This window comes from Falco biarmicus, chromosome 6, assembly GCF_023638135.1.
Source record: "Falco biarmicus isolate bFalBia1 chromosome 6, bFalBia1.pri, whole genome shotgun sequence".
Taxonomy (NCBI): Eukaryota; Metazoa; Chordata; class Aves; order Falconiformes; family Falconidae; genus Falco; species Falco biarmicus.
In genome coordinates, this window is record NC_079293.1 from 7,732,106 (window position 1) to 7,747,727 (window position 15,622).

At 40.0% G+C, this 15,622-nt stretch overlaps 1 protein-coding gene across 3 annotated transcripts in view; it reads left to right on the top strand.

Moving 5' to 3' along the window:
• Positions 1-341: 341 nt before the first annotated feature.
• The window catches only part of IBTK (inhibitor of Bruton tyrosine kinase), a 57,834-nt gene continuing 42,553 nt past the window's right edge, over positions 342-15,622 (top strand). For all 3 annotated transcript variants that reach the window (XM_056343339.1, XM_056343341.1, XM_056343340.1), the window contains exons 1-5: positions 342-535; positions 8,725-9,392; positions 12,803-12,899; positions 13,790-13,914; positions 14,941-15,051. In XM_056343339.1, the coding sequence (XP_056199314.1) occupies positions 9,069-9,392; positions 12,803-12,899; positions 13,790-13,914; positions 14,941-15,051 (657 nt within the window). In that variant the 5' untranslated portion in view covers positions 342-535; positions 8,725-9,068. The remainder of the gene's footprint in view (positions 536-8,724; positions 9,393-12,802; positions 12,900-13,789; positions 13,915-14,940; positions 15,052-15,622) is intronic.

Here is a 15,622-nt window from a genome sequence, read left to right on the forward strand (position 1 = left end):
CGCGTGAAGACTGACACAAAAAGGCACTGACGCACCACAGCTTTCCGACCTTCACCTGCACTCCCCCCGTTATTTCCAGCTCCCTTCCTCACTCCCTCCTCTACGCGCGCCGCCACCACCTCGCACCTGCGGCGGCCATTTTGGTTTAACCCTGGCACCCCGCGGGCCGGCCCGCCCCCGCAGGCTCCGCCCCCAGGCCCGTCCCGCCCTCTCGAGCCCCTTTCGCTACCTGACCCGGCCTGTCAGTCGATCCGGGCTCCGCCGTGGGGGCGGAGCCCAGGCCGCTGTGGCAGCCAATCGGCACGCGAGGTGCGGCGGCACCGCGACCAATCAGCTGCTTGCTTCTTCCGGGGTGCGGTGCCTGCTGTCTCTGCGCCCCGCTGTGAGGTGGTGACACGGGCTGTCCGCGTTGCCGCTGGAGGTGTCGCGGTAGCCGCAGCAGTCTGGCCCTTGCCCGGTGTCACTGAGGATGAGCCCCCGCGCTGCCCAGAGCGCGTCCCGCCCTGTCCGCCCGAGCCCATTCATCTAGCGACTGGTGAGGGGCGGGCCGCGACCTGCTGATGTGTCCGAAGGGGGAGCCGGGCCTGGGGGAGGGGCAGCGTCATGGCTGGCCCTGCCGGACGGGACGGGACGGCGGTGGAGGGGGGCCGTAGGAATGAGGAGAGCCCCAGGCAGGAGAGCCAGGGACGGTAAAGGACAGCCGGCCACGTAGGATGGGAGGGGACCGGCTTCGAGGCGGAAGAAAAGTGTCTGCGCCGCCTGTTTTGATAAGTCTCTTCTGTCGCTTGTCGCTTCCCGGCTACGTGGACTTGGTGTAGTGGGAGTCAAAGCGGCCACCTCTGCCCCTAGCCTGTGGCTGGCTCTTTGAAACACTTAAGATCTTCCCACTCTTGACACTGGCAGCAGCCTCTGCCAGGTTTCCTTAGCTGGAGATTCCCGGGAAGCTTGTTGTGTCCCTGGCCTTCTTGATGATACTTGTCTGCGGCTTTTGGGAGCAGCTCACAGTCTTGCTGGCTTTAAGCAGCAACGTAGGCACTAGAGAGCTGAAATCTCATAGTTTAGTTAAAAGGATTTTTCGTGTGGTCTTTTTAGGGGCCAACTACCTGATGTCTGAAATCTGGCTTTTTGCTGTCATGGTCATTGTAGTTGTCTCTTCATGGAAACTGACAACATTTTGTGGTTTACCAAAAAAATAATAATTGCCCAACACCTGATGTGGGTACTCTTTAATAATACTGTACCAAATGTTCTGAGTTCATTCTGAAAAGTCAGCTTTTCCTAAGACTTGATGTTATTTATTGGATATAGTTTTAAGTGTGAAATACAAGCACACATTCGTGGTTCATTGCTCTTGACTTACCTTCAGGTTATCTATTTCAAGAAAAAATCTAGAGAAGGTTCCAGTGTTTTGTGGAAATGCCTATAACTGCACACACTGTATTTGTCTATAACACTTCATGCTTTAACTTTTTGGACAGTGTTGAGTTATTAAATATAAGTAGTTTTGACTGTTTCAAGATAAGCCAAGCACAGTATTTCAGAGTTTACTGTTTATGTACTGTGATTCCTGACTAACAGATGTGCTCTGACATGTGCTAGATTTAGCTATCAATGGTACTTTGGTGGTTTTTTGACAGACGTGTCTGCCTTTAATTGCAAGTACTTGTTAGTCCTGTTAGGAGCAAATGTTATTGGATCACTGAATGTCTCATCCTGATAAGGATTACGCTGTTGTTGCTGTGAAGGCGGAAGTTGTGGAAAGTCTGGAGAGAATCTCTAATGGTCACCTGTACCAGGGTGTACCTGCCAAGTGGTGGCACAGAGGCTCTGACCTCTTTGTTTACTTCAGTAAATGAAGTAGCTTGGATCTCCAGTGGCCCAGGGGATGTAGCAGGTATGGCGGAACATGGTGTTTTTTGAAGCAAGTTGGTTTTCCTCCATAGCTTTAATTTTAGGCAGGTCACTTATTTAAAACTTCGCCTGGCCCATTTTGAGAGCCTCATTAGCATTCAGTTTATCATTTGAAAGTCCTTCCTGACATATAATCTTAATCCCTTAAGAAATCTGAACAAATAACTACTTATCTCACTGTCAGGGCTAAAATGGACTACAGTATTGATTTGTCTTCTTTATGTAAAAGCTGTCATTCAAAGGCTCTGGGTGGTCTGTAGAAACTGCAGCTGAAAAAGAAAATAGATTGAATGTGCTCAGCCTGTACTCATGGGTTGTCTTATAAACTTCCTGAATCCTAGTTGTTCTTTCCAAAGTTTCTTCTATTTATCTACTTCTCTTAAAACTTGATGTTTGAGCTAGAGGCAGCAGCCTACTTGATGTTTTGTGTATTGAGAAGAGCAGAACCCTTGCTTTCTGTGCCTTGTATTGCAATGCCCTTGTAATGTAGTTGAGAAGAAGGTGCTTTTTTAAAAAGACTGTATGTGAGAATTTCTGACTGCCAAACTACTCTTAAGGCGCTGCATAACTTAGATTTAACCTTTTTTCCTTGTATATTCTGTCACTTTCCCCACTCCTAAAATATATTGTGTATTCAGATTCAAGGGGTTGAAAAGCTTAGATTTATGCCCAGACTTCAACAAATGAGCAGGGAGTTTCTGACCAGGTTAAATCCTCTGTGGATGTGTAATCTGAGTAGAAATTAGTAGTGTAGCTGTTCTTTGAAACCTTGGATAATGTGCTGCTTATAGCTGAAAGGTGTGTTTGCTGTTATTTATCTGGAAATTCATCTGTGTTTCCTTGAGGGTATGTTGCTTAATGCTAGTGCTATAGACACTTTTGTCAGATTCTAAACCACTACTTTAATGTGTATTAGTGAAAGTTGCCATTAGGTAAGACTACAGTTGGCCGAAAATCCTGGAAAGTCAGTACTGTGGTCACAAATTCCCTTGGCCTTAAGTCTGTAAGCTTTAGATTGTGATTTTTTTTTCTTTTTTTATATTAGCTTACTTATCAAGTAGTCTGCATGGCGAAGTTTGTTTTAGGTACAAGTATTTTCAGGATTTCCACGCTGTTATGGTTACAGGTCTTTTGTGGTGTTATGAATCAAGTGTGAATGGACTAACTTGGAGAATATTATTAAATGTCAGAATGCTTGTTTAAAAAGCAACCCCCCTTCCACTCCACCCTGGAAATCTGTAACAACTTGCAATACCCTTACAAGGATGGACTTAACCTTCCCGAAGCGTGTGATAGTGCCAGTTATATTTCTTTTCATTTATCAACTTAATTTCAGAGCAAATGAATTTTGCACCTTCTGAAAAGCCATATTGTTTACTTTTTTTTTAAGGAGGAATATTAAGATTGACAAGTAAAACTCTAGGCTTCTGTTATACGGAAAATAGAAACCATTATTTAGTTCCATTTTAGGGCAGCCAAATACTAGGTAGTTTTTCACCAAGTGCATTGTAGATGCAACTGATATTTAGAAAAGTATCTTATTTTTCTTAATAATAATAATTAAAAAAAAAGCCAACAGAAAAAACAGTGACTGGAATGAGGTTATGCCAATTTGAAGATCAAATAAGGTCTTGAGAAATATATTCTTAGTAGAGCAGCCTAAAGCTGGATTTCAAGTTCAAGTCGCTAATTTGACATTTAATGAAGTGTGTATGGAAGATGCAAAACCAGCAATCTGTCTTCAGATGGCACTGCATTCTAACTAGCTGAATCTCTTCTGTTTTCTCTTTCACTTGCATGTGAGACTGTTGTCTTTATTAAGACCAAAAAACCCACACCAGCAGCTATTAGCCACTGCCATGGTACTGGTATCCCCATCCAGGTTAGGCAGATTTTGCTAGATCTAATACTGAGTATAGGCTTTCATCAGGAAGAATCTGAAAGACCACAGATACGAGTTCTGGTGTCAAATGTGTGCCTCCCAGATTGGATACCGTAGATAGACATTGAAACTGCCAGCCATGTGATAAGGGTTGGTTGCTGTTTCTTTTTTGATAGCACCCTTGTACCTTTGCATCAAGAATGCAAAACCTGTATGGAAATATGTGCTAGAAAAAAAGAAAATTGGGAATATGTTGGTGGAGAACATGATCCTACAGATGTAGAAACAACCAGCCTATATTTTCCTTCATCCAGTAGCTTGCAATGCCTCTGTGCTAAATGTCTCTGTTCTAGACATCACAAAAATTTGTGCTGAATACGCTCTGCTTTCACAGCGTTTATTTTCTGAAAGATAGTGACTAAGAAACAGTTATGTAGTAGGGGGGGCTAAAGCTGCTTTGGTATCATCATTTATTTCTTCTGGGTTAATTTTTGTGAGATTTGTATTACCAGAACACAACCGATGACATATTTTTTATCTATTCTGGGAAGCCTCTCGGATAACAAAAATAGGTAAGCAGAACCCTTGGACTTGAAGAACACTAACTCACCAGAAGTGCCTTGTAAGCAGCTTTGATACGCAGAGAGATTTCTGGAACTTCACAGTGGGAAACTTCTGCCAACTCTTTTTATTTTAATTTTTCGCAATGATTGAACAGAATCTCAGGATTTCATGTCTTCCCTCTGCTGTTTGCAGGAAATGAAATCTACAATCATCATCCTTAGTTATTTGGTTATTTGTTAGCTTGGTCGTACAGATACATAGAATCTTAGTTAATTTGATACTAAAGAGAGGTGTGATAGTTTTGATTTTTAGACATTTTGGCAAAAAAGTGCCAAATCATTGCCTATTTGTAGTGACTTCTTGAAAGAAACAGGTATTTCAGACAACCACAGTAGTTAGAGAGCTGCTTTTCTGGCTGTAGGAGTTCTGGCTCTGTAAGGTCAGGTGACGCGTCTGATGCACTCCTTGGAGGGTGTCTGACAGCTGCAGTGCAGTGGTGCTTTGCCTTCTCTAAGGGGAAGAGCTGAGTGGGAGGGCTCTACCCACTCACTTCCAGGTGGTGAGATACCACAAACACTTTCTTGCTACTTAGGAATTGCTTCCAATTTGGTTGTAATCTTTTAGATTTTCCTGGGTGTGAACACTTCCAGGTGGTGAGATACCACAAACACTTTCTTGCTACTTAGGAATTGCTTCCAATTTGGTTGTAATCTTTCAGATTTTCCTGGGTGTGAACATGTTTAATAAGTAGCTCATACCTCTAAGGAAAAATGCAGCAACCTGCTTGCTGCTGAAGTAAAACATCTTCGGGATAATCTTAATAATGCTCCAATTCCTCCATATTTTTTTTTTTTTGTGATTTGTTTTCTATAATGAAAATGCTAATTAGGAACCAGTTTTTAAAAATAATTTGGATTTCACATGATACCTGTCGTATAATAAAAATGTTTAAAAGATATAATCTCTTTTAGCTATTTTTGTCTTTTAATAATTAGATCATTAGGAGGACACTAGTATTATAACATGAATATGATTAGCGCAGAGAAGCCTACAGAAATATCTGCAAATAAAAGCAGACACATAATCGAAAGGGCACTGTATTTTAGACATTTTCATCCAAAGTTTAGTAAATGCTGGTGCTGTTCCTATTCTGTGCTTACTTCAGGTGCTGTTCATTCAGCTGGGACCCCATATACTAGAAGTAAGCATTTGGACAGCACTAAGGTTTTCACACAGACTTGAGTGTCAGTTCACAATTTTAAAGTTTTAAGGTTTCACTTATGAACCTCCTTTGTATTTAAAAATAGTCATATCTGATTATTAACCCTTCTCAGATGTTGCAATAACATGATAGTTTGTGTCATTGGTGTGACAGTCTTTACTGTGGAGGGGTGAAAATTTGATCTACAGCCTCGAAACTCAGGGTGCATGTATCAATGTACTAATACAGTATCTAGTGTTGTAATGTTTATAGTAAAGGAGGGCTGGGTTAGAATGACTTCTAAAGAAATAATTCAGCAGAGTCAGTTTTCACATAGCTTCAGTAAATGTCACCATAGTGGAGCTATTGTGAGGTAAACAGGGTTGTGTTTCTATCTGGTAGCAGATACTTTTTAATGAGTGGTTTGTTCACAGTATTTTCGTGTTTGGTGAAGCTAGAGCTCAGGTGCTTTAAAGTTGTTTTTCTTTGGCCTCTCTGTTCCTGTAATGACACAACTATCTTTGGAACCAGGATTTAACTTTCATCTGAATCATTTTCTCATACAATTCATTGTCTTAAATAGGTGTGTACCTGCACAAGGGAAGGAGTGGCATGGGGCATGGCAGGACTCCTTCCTTGGGTGGTGGTTCCATTTCATATCAGGTTACCTAACAGAGTAGTTAATTTTTTGAGTCCCCTGAGTAATTTTTCTTTATGTTCTTTTTAATTTTACTTTTCTTTATTTGTAGCACTAATAGTGATGTCTTAACAGTGAATTATATTTAAGATGTGCTTTACAAGGCATATGTAAAATTTATACTTCAACATCATAATTTTATTGCCTAGTGATATATTGATGAAATGTGACAAATTGGTTTGAGAATAATAGCACTTCTGATGTTTTTCCTGTAGTCTCTGAATTTTACTTTTTTTTAATTGTTACTATTTAGAAAGGTGTTTGATGCACAGGCAGTGTGAGTCTGCTGATAGCAGTCACCTGACACACTTTGATTCTGTGGAGCAGCAAGTCAGGCTGTGTTCTATGAAACTAGAATGTTTTTCAAGCTTGCAGCAGTGATTCGCTTTTCTTTATAGTGTGAGGCTTTAGAGAAGGTGAAGGGAGAAGAGTCCACACAGGTATATGTAAAATTTCTTGAGTTACTGCAGAAGTTTGTATGTTGGTTGTAAAATGCCCTGTGAAGTGAACTGAAGCTTGCTGTGACAAATGTTAAGCTAAACAGTTGTGGTCAATTTTGGTCTCTGAAATAGTTATGAATGTTACTCCTGGTCAGGGATGAGGGGCTAAATTGCACTGAATAAAAACTACTTCCCCACCCCTCCTTCAATTACCATCTCTTTGATATTGTTTTGAAGGTACATACTAAACAAATTCTGATCTCTAGATTCCCATTCCAAGTATTTAAACTTTTCTGAATGAGGTGGGAAAATAATTGTTGAGGACTTTGTCATAACATGTTTAAATGAATACTCTTGGGTTATTTTTTTTTTCCTTGGAAGTTTAGATTGCATTACTAATGCTTGTTGTAAACTGATTGCTTTCAGCTTGGTGGCAATCTTGAGGATAATTCTTGAAATAGGAGGACTTGTATTTCTGTTTTCTTTTCCAAACAAAATTGTATTTTCCTGACAAGTCTTTGCAGATAAGAGACATTAACAAAATATGGTTATACATTCAGTGCCTGAAAACCAGTGGAAGCTAACTAACAGGTGTTTTTGAAGGGGGTGTGGGCCAAGGAGTGGGGTGTGCACATCTATAATGACTGCTGAGCTGGAAAGATAGCAGGGTGAGGTTTTTTTTGTTTTGTTGGTTTTTTTGTTTGCTCTTTTTTTCTCTCCCAAGGATTTCTTAACATTTCAGTTTTCATGATGACATTGCCCAGCTTCTTTTGGCATATTTTACTCATGGGTAGAACAACTTTAAACTACAGTTTGCATAGCAAGCAAAAACTTCAAAGAGTATAACATGATTGAATACTACTTCACTCGGTTTGCAATTTACACTTGAAAGATTGAAGCGTGTGTTTTGGGGACTGAATAGCAGTTCACATTAAATTAGGCAGTGTATCAGTGATGTATATAGTTCACTTTTTCTGTTTTAGATGGGTTTATGTATGATTTTTAGACTGCTGTCTGTACTTCATGTACTGTAATCCTTTTAAGTATAGCTTCACGTTTTTAATAGGTTAGATGAGTGCTTCTGTCAGGCCTTTTTTACTTTTGAGAAAGTGGATGCCAGAGAAAGATGGATATGCTGAAGTAGGCACAGATAAGCAGAAATGCTGTATGCCCCAGCCAATATATTTTTATGAAGAATTTGTATCTTTGCCTGCTTTTCCTTCTTCTTCCTCCCTAACCCCTTCCACCTTAGACCTTCATGTCTTCTTGCCTGTTTCAAGAGCTTTAGCTCTTAGCCCTACATGAGCACCAAAATCCTGAATTCATGTCTCTTGTACAAGTTGCTTGTCTTTACTCTGTTGCCATCTTTCCTCTCACCTTTGTCAGCGGCTCAGGGAGCGGTGGAGAGGAGCCTTCCTGTTGGTTCTGCTGAAGAGACTCAGTAGGCAGATGGGTAGACATTCAGGCCAGGGAGAAGAAAGAGGGAAGAAAGAGGGGCATAATGCTTTTTTGCAGTGGCTAAAGGAAACTGTGGTGGTCCCTCCGTCCTTCTGTGTGACTGGCAAAGCTGCTGATAGCCTAGATGTACTCAACAGCTATGGGGATTTGTTGGTGGGTGTTTCTGTTTTGGTGTCCCCCTCCTTTTAGTTCAGTTCTTGGTTTGTGATCACAAAGTAGTGATATAATCAGATGGTAAACTCTCAGGGTCCTAAGGACCCTAAGTCTGGGAAAACAAACTTTCTTTTCCTTCAGATTACTTTTTTGGATCCAGTTCACAATGTAGCCTCAAAGATTTATATCAGAGAAAGGGAGGAGGTGCCTTTGGAGGCTGGGGTGGCAAAGGGACTAATGTTTTTTTGAACTGACTGAATGCCTGAGTATAAGCTCAAATGGCATGGGACATGCAAGTTAACCCTTGCCACATTGCTCTTGAACTTACAAGTGCTAGTTTGATATGCATTTAAATAGGTACAGTTGCTTAGGAAAATAATTTTTGTTTACTAATGTGTTCTGGTTTGTTCTCTTTCAGGTCTCCCTTGCAATTATGGAGTTTTAGAAGAATAAGGTAGTGTGGAGGGGGAATCCCCCTCTGCACACGTGAGTTAGTTCACTTTTGGAATTTTCTATGGACAAGAACATTTGTTATATAAGATGGTGAAATAAGACTTCTAAAAATATATATTTATAAGTATTTATTTGGATCAAGTGCCAAACGTAACAGTACAAAGATTTCTGATGGCAGCTCAATAAAACTGGATTTACATCTTCGGAATTACAAATTTTTTAAGGCACTGTGTTGTATACTAAATTGGAGTGCCTTGATACACTTAAGGGTTGTTCCCCTTAAGGAAAGGAGCAGCTTTAGAAGTGAAGATGAATTCTCTCATGCCAGATTGTACTTCAAAGTGTCGATCTCTACAGCATGCTTTGGATGTTATTTCTGTAGTAACCAGAGGAAGCGAAGGCCAGATCAAGGCCTTTCTCTCTTCTTACTGCTACAATGCTGCAACTATAAAGGATGCCTTTGGTAGAAATGTTATACATCTTGCTTCATCTTGTGGCAAAAAAGGCGTGCTAGACTGGTTGGCTGAGACCAAAGGAGTAGATCTCTTGGCAAAAGATAAAGAGTCTGGATGGACAGCTTTGCACAGAAGTATATTTTATGGATACATTGATTGTGTTTTGTCATTACTGAAGGTGAGTGATTTGCAACTTGTTTTCCTTGGTATCTACAAGTTTTAGGGTTTTATCGGTTGTGTAAAAGCGGGGTTTAAACTTGACTGAAAGCCTCTTGAGGATTGTCTTAATACTGTGTTTAGATCACAGTACATTGATTTACTGAAACGTTGTCTCTGTGTTCATACAAGATAACTGCCTTTGCCCATGCAGAAATCAGCACTGAGTAAGGATCCCTGAGTAGCTGGACTTCCTTGAAGACTGGTTTGTGTGGATGATATCAGGGTCAGGATCTTAAAAGTGGAGAGTGATCAGACTAAATATACTCTAAAAATAGACTCTTCAATAAAGAAAAAAAAACCCTGTACCAAGTAGCGCTTTTAGAGAACATAAAATAATGAAAGCTTGAGTAGAGTTATAATGAGAAGTGAATCTTGCATTTGAGAGATAGCACTTCAAGATGCGGAGCGTTTTACTAAGCAAATCCCTATTTCATTCATATTTTAACCAGGGCTTTTGCTCAATACCCCTTATTCCTTTCTTGCAATTGCTGTTTATTCCCTACCACTTCAGAAGTTGTGTTTAGTTTTGATTGTCTTTCCTTCTGTTCTTCCTGTCCCAAGTATAGCAAAGGGAAAGCTACATGTGGCTGAGATCTGTTCAGGGTCCCTTAACCATGTAAGAAAATGAAATATTTGTGGTTCAGGGTTACTTAAAAGCATACCTTTTAAGGCAGACAACTTTCCATTTTGAGTTCAGCCTTTTTAAATTGCAATGACTAGCGGTTTGTAAACAGAAAACTCTGCTTTCAACAAGATTTTAAGCAAAATGGTTGTAGATCCAGTATTTTTTAGTTCTTGAAGGTCTGATAACTGTTAAATATGTATTTCATGTTCTGTACCCTTACACAGTGAGGAAGTTTCCATGAAAGTTGACAAAAGTCATTGCTGGTGTGAGAATTTATATAATTCTGTTCTTTACAAAACTGGAAGTTTTGTATGTGATGTATGAAAAAGTAATCAGTCCTCTAGTGCATGTGTGTATATCTGTATCTTTGGTACTTGCTTAGAAGAGACCTGTACAGGTTTCCCCAGATGTATTCTACTTTTCTATCAGCTGCATGAATGAGTGAGATTTTTCTGATAGCTAGCTCTGCTGATACTCTTCTAAGAAGTGGAATGAAACAGCTCATGGAGAGTGCTCTGCTTCCCAGTTCCTTAACTGAAGTCTCCGTGCAGTATGCATTATAAAAGGGATATGCCCTTAAGGTATTACAGCAACAACAGGAAGGGATTACAGAATAAGTTTATGAAATAGCTGAGCTAGAAAGAAATCTTTGAAGGTTGGCTAGACCAACCCACTTGCTCAAGCAAGGTTAGCTAGAGCAGGTTGCCCAGGACTATGTCCAGTTGGATTTTGAATGGAGGTTCAAACATCTCTGTTCCAATATTTTAATGCCAGTGCAGTAAAAATGGTGTTTAGGTTTAAACAGAATTTCTTACGTTTCAGTTTGTGCCCTTGTTACTTTGTTTCTTTTGTTCCCTTGTGTCAATATCACTGCTATCTACACCTCACCTCCAATCAGTTACTTATACATACTAATAAGACACAGCCCCTCCCCTCCCCCCCCCCCCCCCCCCAACCTTCTCTAGGCGGAGCATTCCAGTGCTTTCAGCTTCTTGTATGTCAGATGCCTCAGTCATTAGTTTCTTGGTGTTCTGGTGGATGTGCTCCTGTATGTCTGTCTTGTACTGGGGAGTCCAGACCTGAACACAACACTCCAGCTGTGGCTTGCCAGTGCTGAATAATACCTGTTGGCAACACTTACTTGCAGCCCTGGATGCTTTTACCATTCTTAGCTGTGAGGACACACTGCTAGCTTGTGGTGGACTCGTTATCCACCAGGAGCCCTGGATCCTTTTCTGCCAGGCTGCTTTCCAGTCACTTGGCCTCCAGCTGTATAGTGGGTTGCTCCTCCCCTGGCCAGGACTTGCATTTCCCTTTATTGAACTTCATAAAGTTCCTCTGAGCCAATTGCTCCAGCCTGGTAAGGTCCCTCTGAAGGGCAGCATAACTCTCTGGCTTGTCAGCCACTCCTCCTGGTCTTATATCATCATCAGCCTTGCTGAGGGTGTACTCTGTCCTGTCATCCAGGCCATTAGTGAAGATGCCAAACAGTACTGGGCCCAGAATCAAGAGCTGGGGTACACAACTGGTGCGGATGGCAGACTTCTTTTGTGGGCTGGGGGCAGTCATGACTTACTCTCAAACTGTATCTAAGTACAAGTTTTGCCACTCAGCAGTTGGGGTTTGTTTTTACAAATTCAGATCACGTGAATAGCACTGCAGCCTGTGTTCTGCTTGTAAATGACTTCTGTAGCTGCCAAAGAGAAGAATATCCAGCTACTTGTTAAATCATAAGAATAGGTTGGTCTTTCTGTCATATAGTGAATTAATACGGGCAGTGTTGCTAGTATGGTAGCCTTTATAATTTGGAGAATGTATGTTGTTCTGCAACTTGCAATAGTACATATTGCAAGTGTTTTTCCAAAGGAAGTTATGGGTTAAAATCCCTACTGCATATGTAGCTACTTGTCCTGTCATGTTTGAATGAATCCCACTCTGTTGATTTTTTTTTATTTCATGTGTTTACTTCTTAAGTGTGAAATTCTGTAAGGTTTTCTTTTGTATTAGCCATGAGCTGTGGTACATAGGTACAGCAGTATTATCCACTCAGTTCTGCGGGGGGACACCTGCAGTTCTTCCCTTCTGGGATGTGATTGATGAAACTTGATTTCCTTAAAACCAATGGTGGTGTAGCAGCAGTTTTTTGCATTGAGAAGACAGTGTATACAGAGAATATTTACCCCGCTCTGAGTTCTAAAGGAATGACCTGTTCACGCTTTATGTTTCTGAAGCTTCCATGCTGCTGTTCTGTTGTTCATGTCCTCTTGCCTTTTCTCAGCAACTGTGAACCACTGTTCCTTGCTTGTTTTCAAAGCCATTGCAGGGTATTTTTGATGTTCTCACTTCTCTAGCTTGTCAAAACTGACTCTATATGCCAATATAAGAAAATGTGTTCTTCAAAGCTGGTGAATGCATTTTGGTAAATCATTGCCCTTCCTAGATGGCCATGCTTTATTTTCAAGTGTGTTTCCTTTGTGTTTCACTGATTACATCTTATTACTCAGTGAGTATTCATACAATAAAATTCCAGTTAATAGGTTAACATGATATATACTTGGCTGAACAGAATTGCACTGTTTTTTTCAGGTTTGCTTACAGTTTACGTGAATCTGAAGATTATACTTCATCAATATTAAACTTCAATTAAAGATTCATGTAGCTTCTCAAACATTTAACTGGCTTACTTTAAGCTGTGGACTGAAAATTAACTTCTGCTCTTCTCTTCCCCTCCTCTCCTCTTTCAGCATGGCGTTAGTCTGTATGTCCAGGATAAAGAAGGCTTATCAGCCCTGGATCTAGTGATGAAAGATAGGCCAATCCATGTGGTGTTCAAGAAAACTGGTAAGAAATCAAATTGCTTAAATTGTTTTATAAGGAGGTGTGTTTCAGCAATGTATTAATGTACATATGAATGTAGACAAAATTCTCTGTTTCTAATTAGGACTGTGTAATGAGATACACCTGAAAATATGGGGTCACGAATATCCTGAGACCGCAGGGGCAGAATCTTGGCAGTAGGCACAGGATGCATGTGTGTAGCAAAAATGAAGGAATAACAAATGACAGGTTAAAAAAAAAAAAAAAAAAAAAAGCCAAGTGATATAATAGGTAACCCAAAGAGGTTGTGGAGATCTCATCCCTCTTTTAATTGAAGTTAATAGAGAGCCTTCAGTGTCTCTGAATTTGATAGTTTACATCAGTTTTGTGTCTTGTTAAAAGAAGGGGAATATGTTCTTGTGTCTTCAGAATATTTTTTAGACAAGGTAGCTTGATGCAAGCTATTTACACTCACTCTAAATACTCATTTCCTATTTGGAGAGATTGTGTGTAAGAATAACTTGTAGCGTACAAGATTTTCTTTGACAGGGGAGTAGTTTTCCCAGTAGTGTTTCTTTATTTATGTACTGTTCTATACTTCTCTACACCCCCTTCTTTCCTCTTTTCTCCATGTTTCCAAGTTCAGTCTTGTTGTACAGTGAATTTTTTTCTTTTTAGCTTGTTTCCAGTCAGTTTAAGTAACGTTGGTTATACAAGTCCTGAGCATGTTAGTGTTAAAAATTGTCACAGCACCTTACTTCTTACAAGAATAAATATTTTTAAAGTTCAGGTTTAGTTAAAAACAACTTTCATATTCAAATTTTTGATAGAAACAGCAGGAGTTGCTTTTTCAAAGTCAGTATGCACAAGACCAGTATATTTACAAGCTGCAGAGAAAATTTTTTTCATTGCAGATCCCACAGAAGTCTACACCTGGGGAAACAATATAAATTTTACTTTGGGTCATGGTGGTCAACAGGGCAAACATCATCCTGAATTGGTGGACCTTTTTCCTCGGAATGGCGTGTATATCAAACAGGTATTCTTACATAGGCACCTTTCTGAGTGAACTTGAAATGGTGTGTGAGAGGGAACAAATACTGAAGATGTTACCAAGTTTTGAAATTTTGCGTGGGAAAAAAAAAGTCGGGTCTGTGGTTTTTTTGTTGTGTTTGTATTTGGTATTTTGTCATGTGTCCCTCCCCTACCCCCTCCAATCTCTTTCTCTTTCTTCCTAGTTATTTATCAGCAAGCAGCTTCTATTGATCTGGGAAGCAGCTTAGAGCACCTATGGAGTACTAGAGTAGGCCTGCTGTATTACATTCTTGCTGCTTTCCTCTCCCACCCCCAACCACCCTCAATGAAATTATCGTTCTCTATTTTGGTAGGGAGAGTTATTTTTTTTATTTCTATGATTTACTTTGGATATATGGCTCATATATCATTAAATAAATCCAGAAACATGGTACTCCTTATCTGTTCCGATTTTCAGACTTTTTGTGCAACTCCAGTAGTGAAGTGGGACAATGAATCTGTTTGATACAAGTTGAATTAAAATTCTTCTTGTGTTGAAAACAGCACGTGCTGTTAAACACACTTTCTGTAGCAGTATTTTTGTCCTTAATAACTCCTTGAGACTTCAGTTTAAGAATGCATGGAAGTTAAAAGAACAGCTTGAACAAGCATTCAAGGCAGGCAGTCTGTGCTGCGGTCTTAACATGTTTCCTTCAGCTCTTTTGAGGCAATATTGTTGTCCTTAAAACTCAGTCTTTTGAGCTTCTGTTAGCCTGTAGGGGCATGCTTGAAATGATTTTAATAAATACAAACAGTAGGTCTCTTCAGGTAGGTTTAGGCAGTACATAATAAATGTAAATCACATATTTTGTGTTTTATGACTTGATTTGGTGGTCCTGTGCATTAATAGTAGTATCTTACTTGTATTTTCACAAGCAGATCTTTCTTAAAGCTGAAATTCTTCACACAGTAGTTCTGGCAGGTATTCTTGGATTATTCAAGAAAATTAATTTGTCCTATATTGCTTCCTCCCCACCCCTTTTTATTTCAGGTGGTACTCTGCAAATTCCACTCTGTGTTCCTTTCCCACAAAGGTCAAGTTTATACATGTGGACATGGACAAGGAGGACGCTTGGGTCATGGTGATGAACAAACATGCCTGGTGTGCTATCTTATGCTATCTTGTGTAATCTAGCATGATGTTTTTTTTATTTGAAACATCAGGTCTAAAAAGTGATTTAGAGTTTGTGTGAGTGTACTTTGAAAACGAGTTTGCTGTTGATTTTAAACAAATGCCCTTGCTCCCCATCAAATAACAGAAAAAAAAAAAACCCTCTCCAGTACTACTAGTGAGGTGACAGAGAATAGAAATGTGCTTTTAAATATATTTTAATTTAAGATAGCTAGGTACTGTGGTTAAACTTCTATGTTATGGAAGAGTTGTTTTAAAGGCTAGCTGATGCCATATAAGTAGAAGCAAATAGTTTTGGGCTGAGCTGGCTTCTTAAATAGGTTTGTGATGCTATCTGATGAGTGTCAAGACTGGCACAAAGGAAAAAGCAGTACTGTGGAGCTGTAGTGGCATGAAAAGTGATGGCAGGATTGCTCCTTCCTAGACTTGCACAGCTATTAACTGAAAACTCACCTATCATTTTTGTTTGAATAGTACATATTGCAATATGCAAAAACAAAATTTGAGGAGACTAAGATATGATGACAATACAATTCTTAGT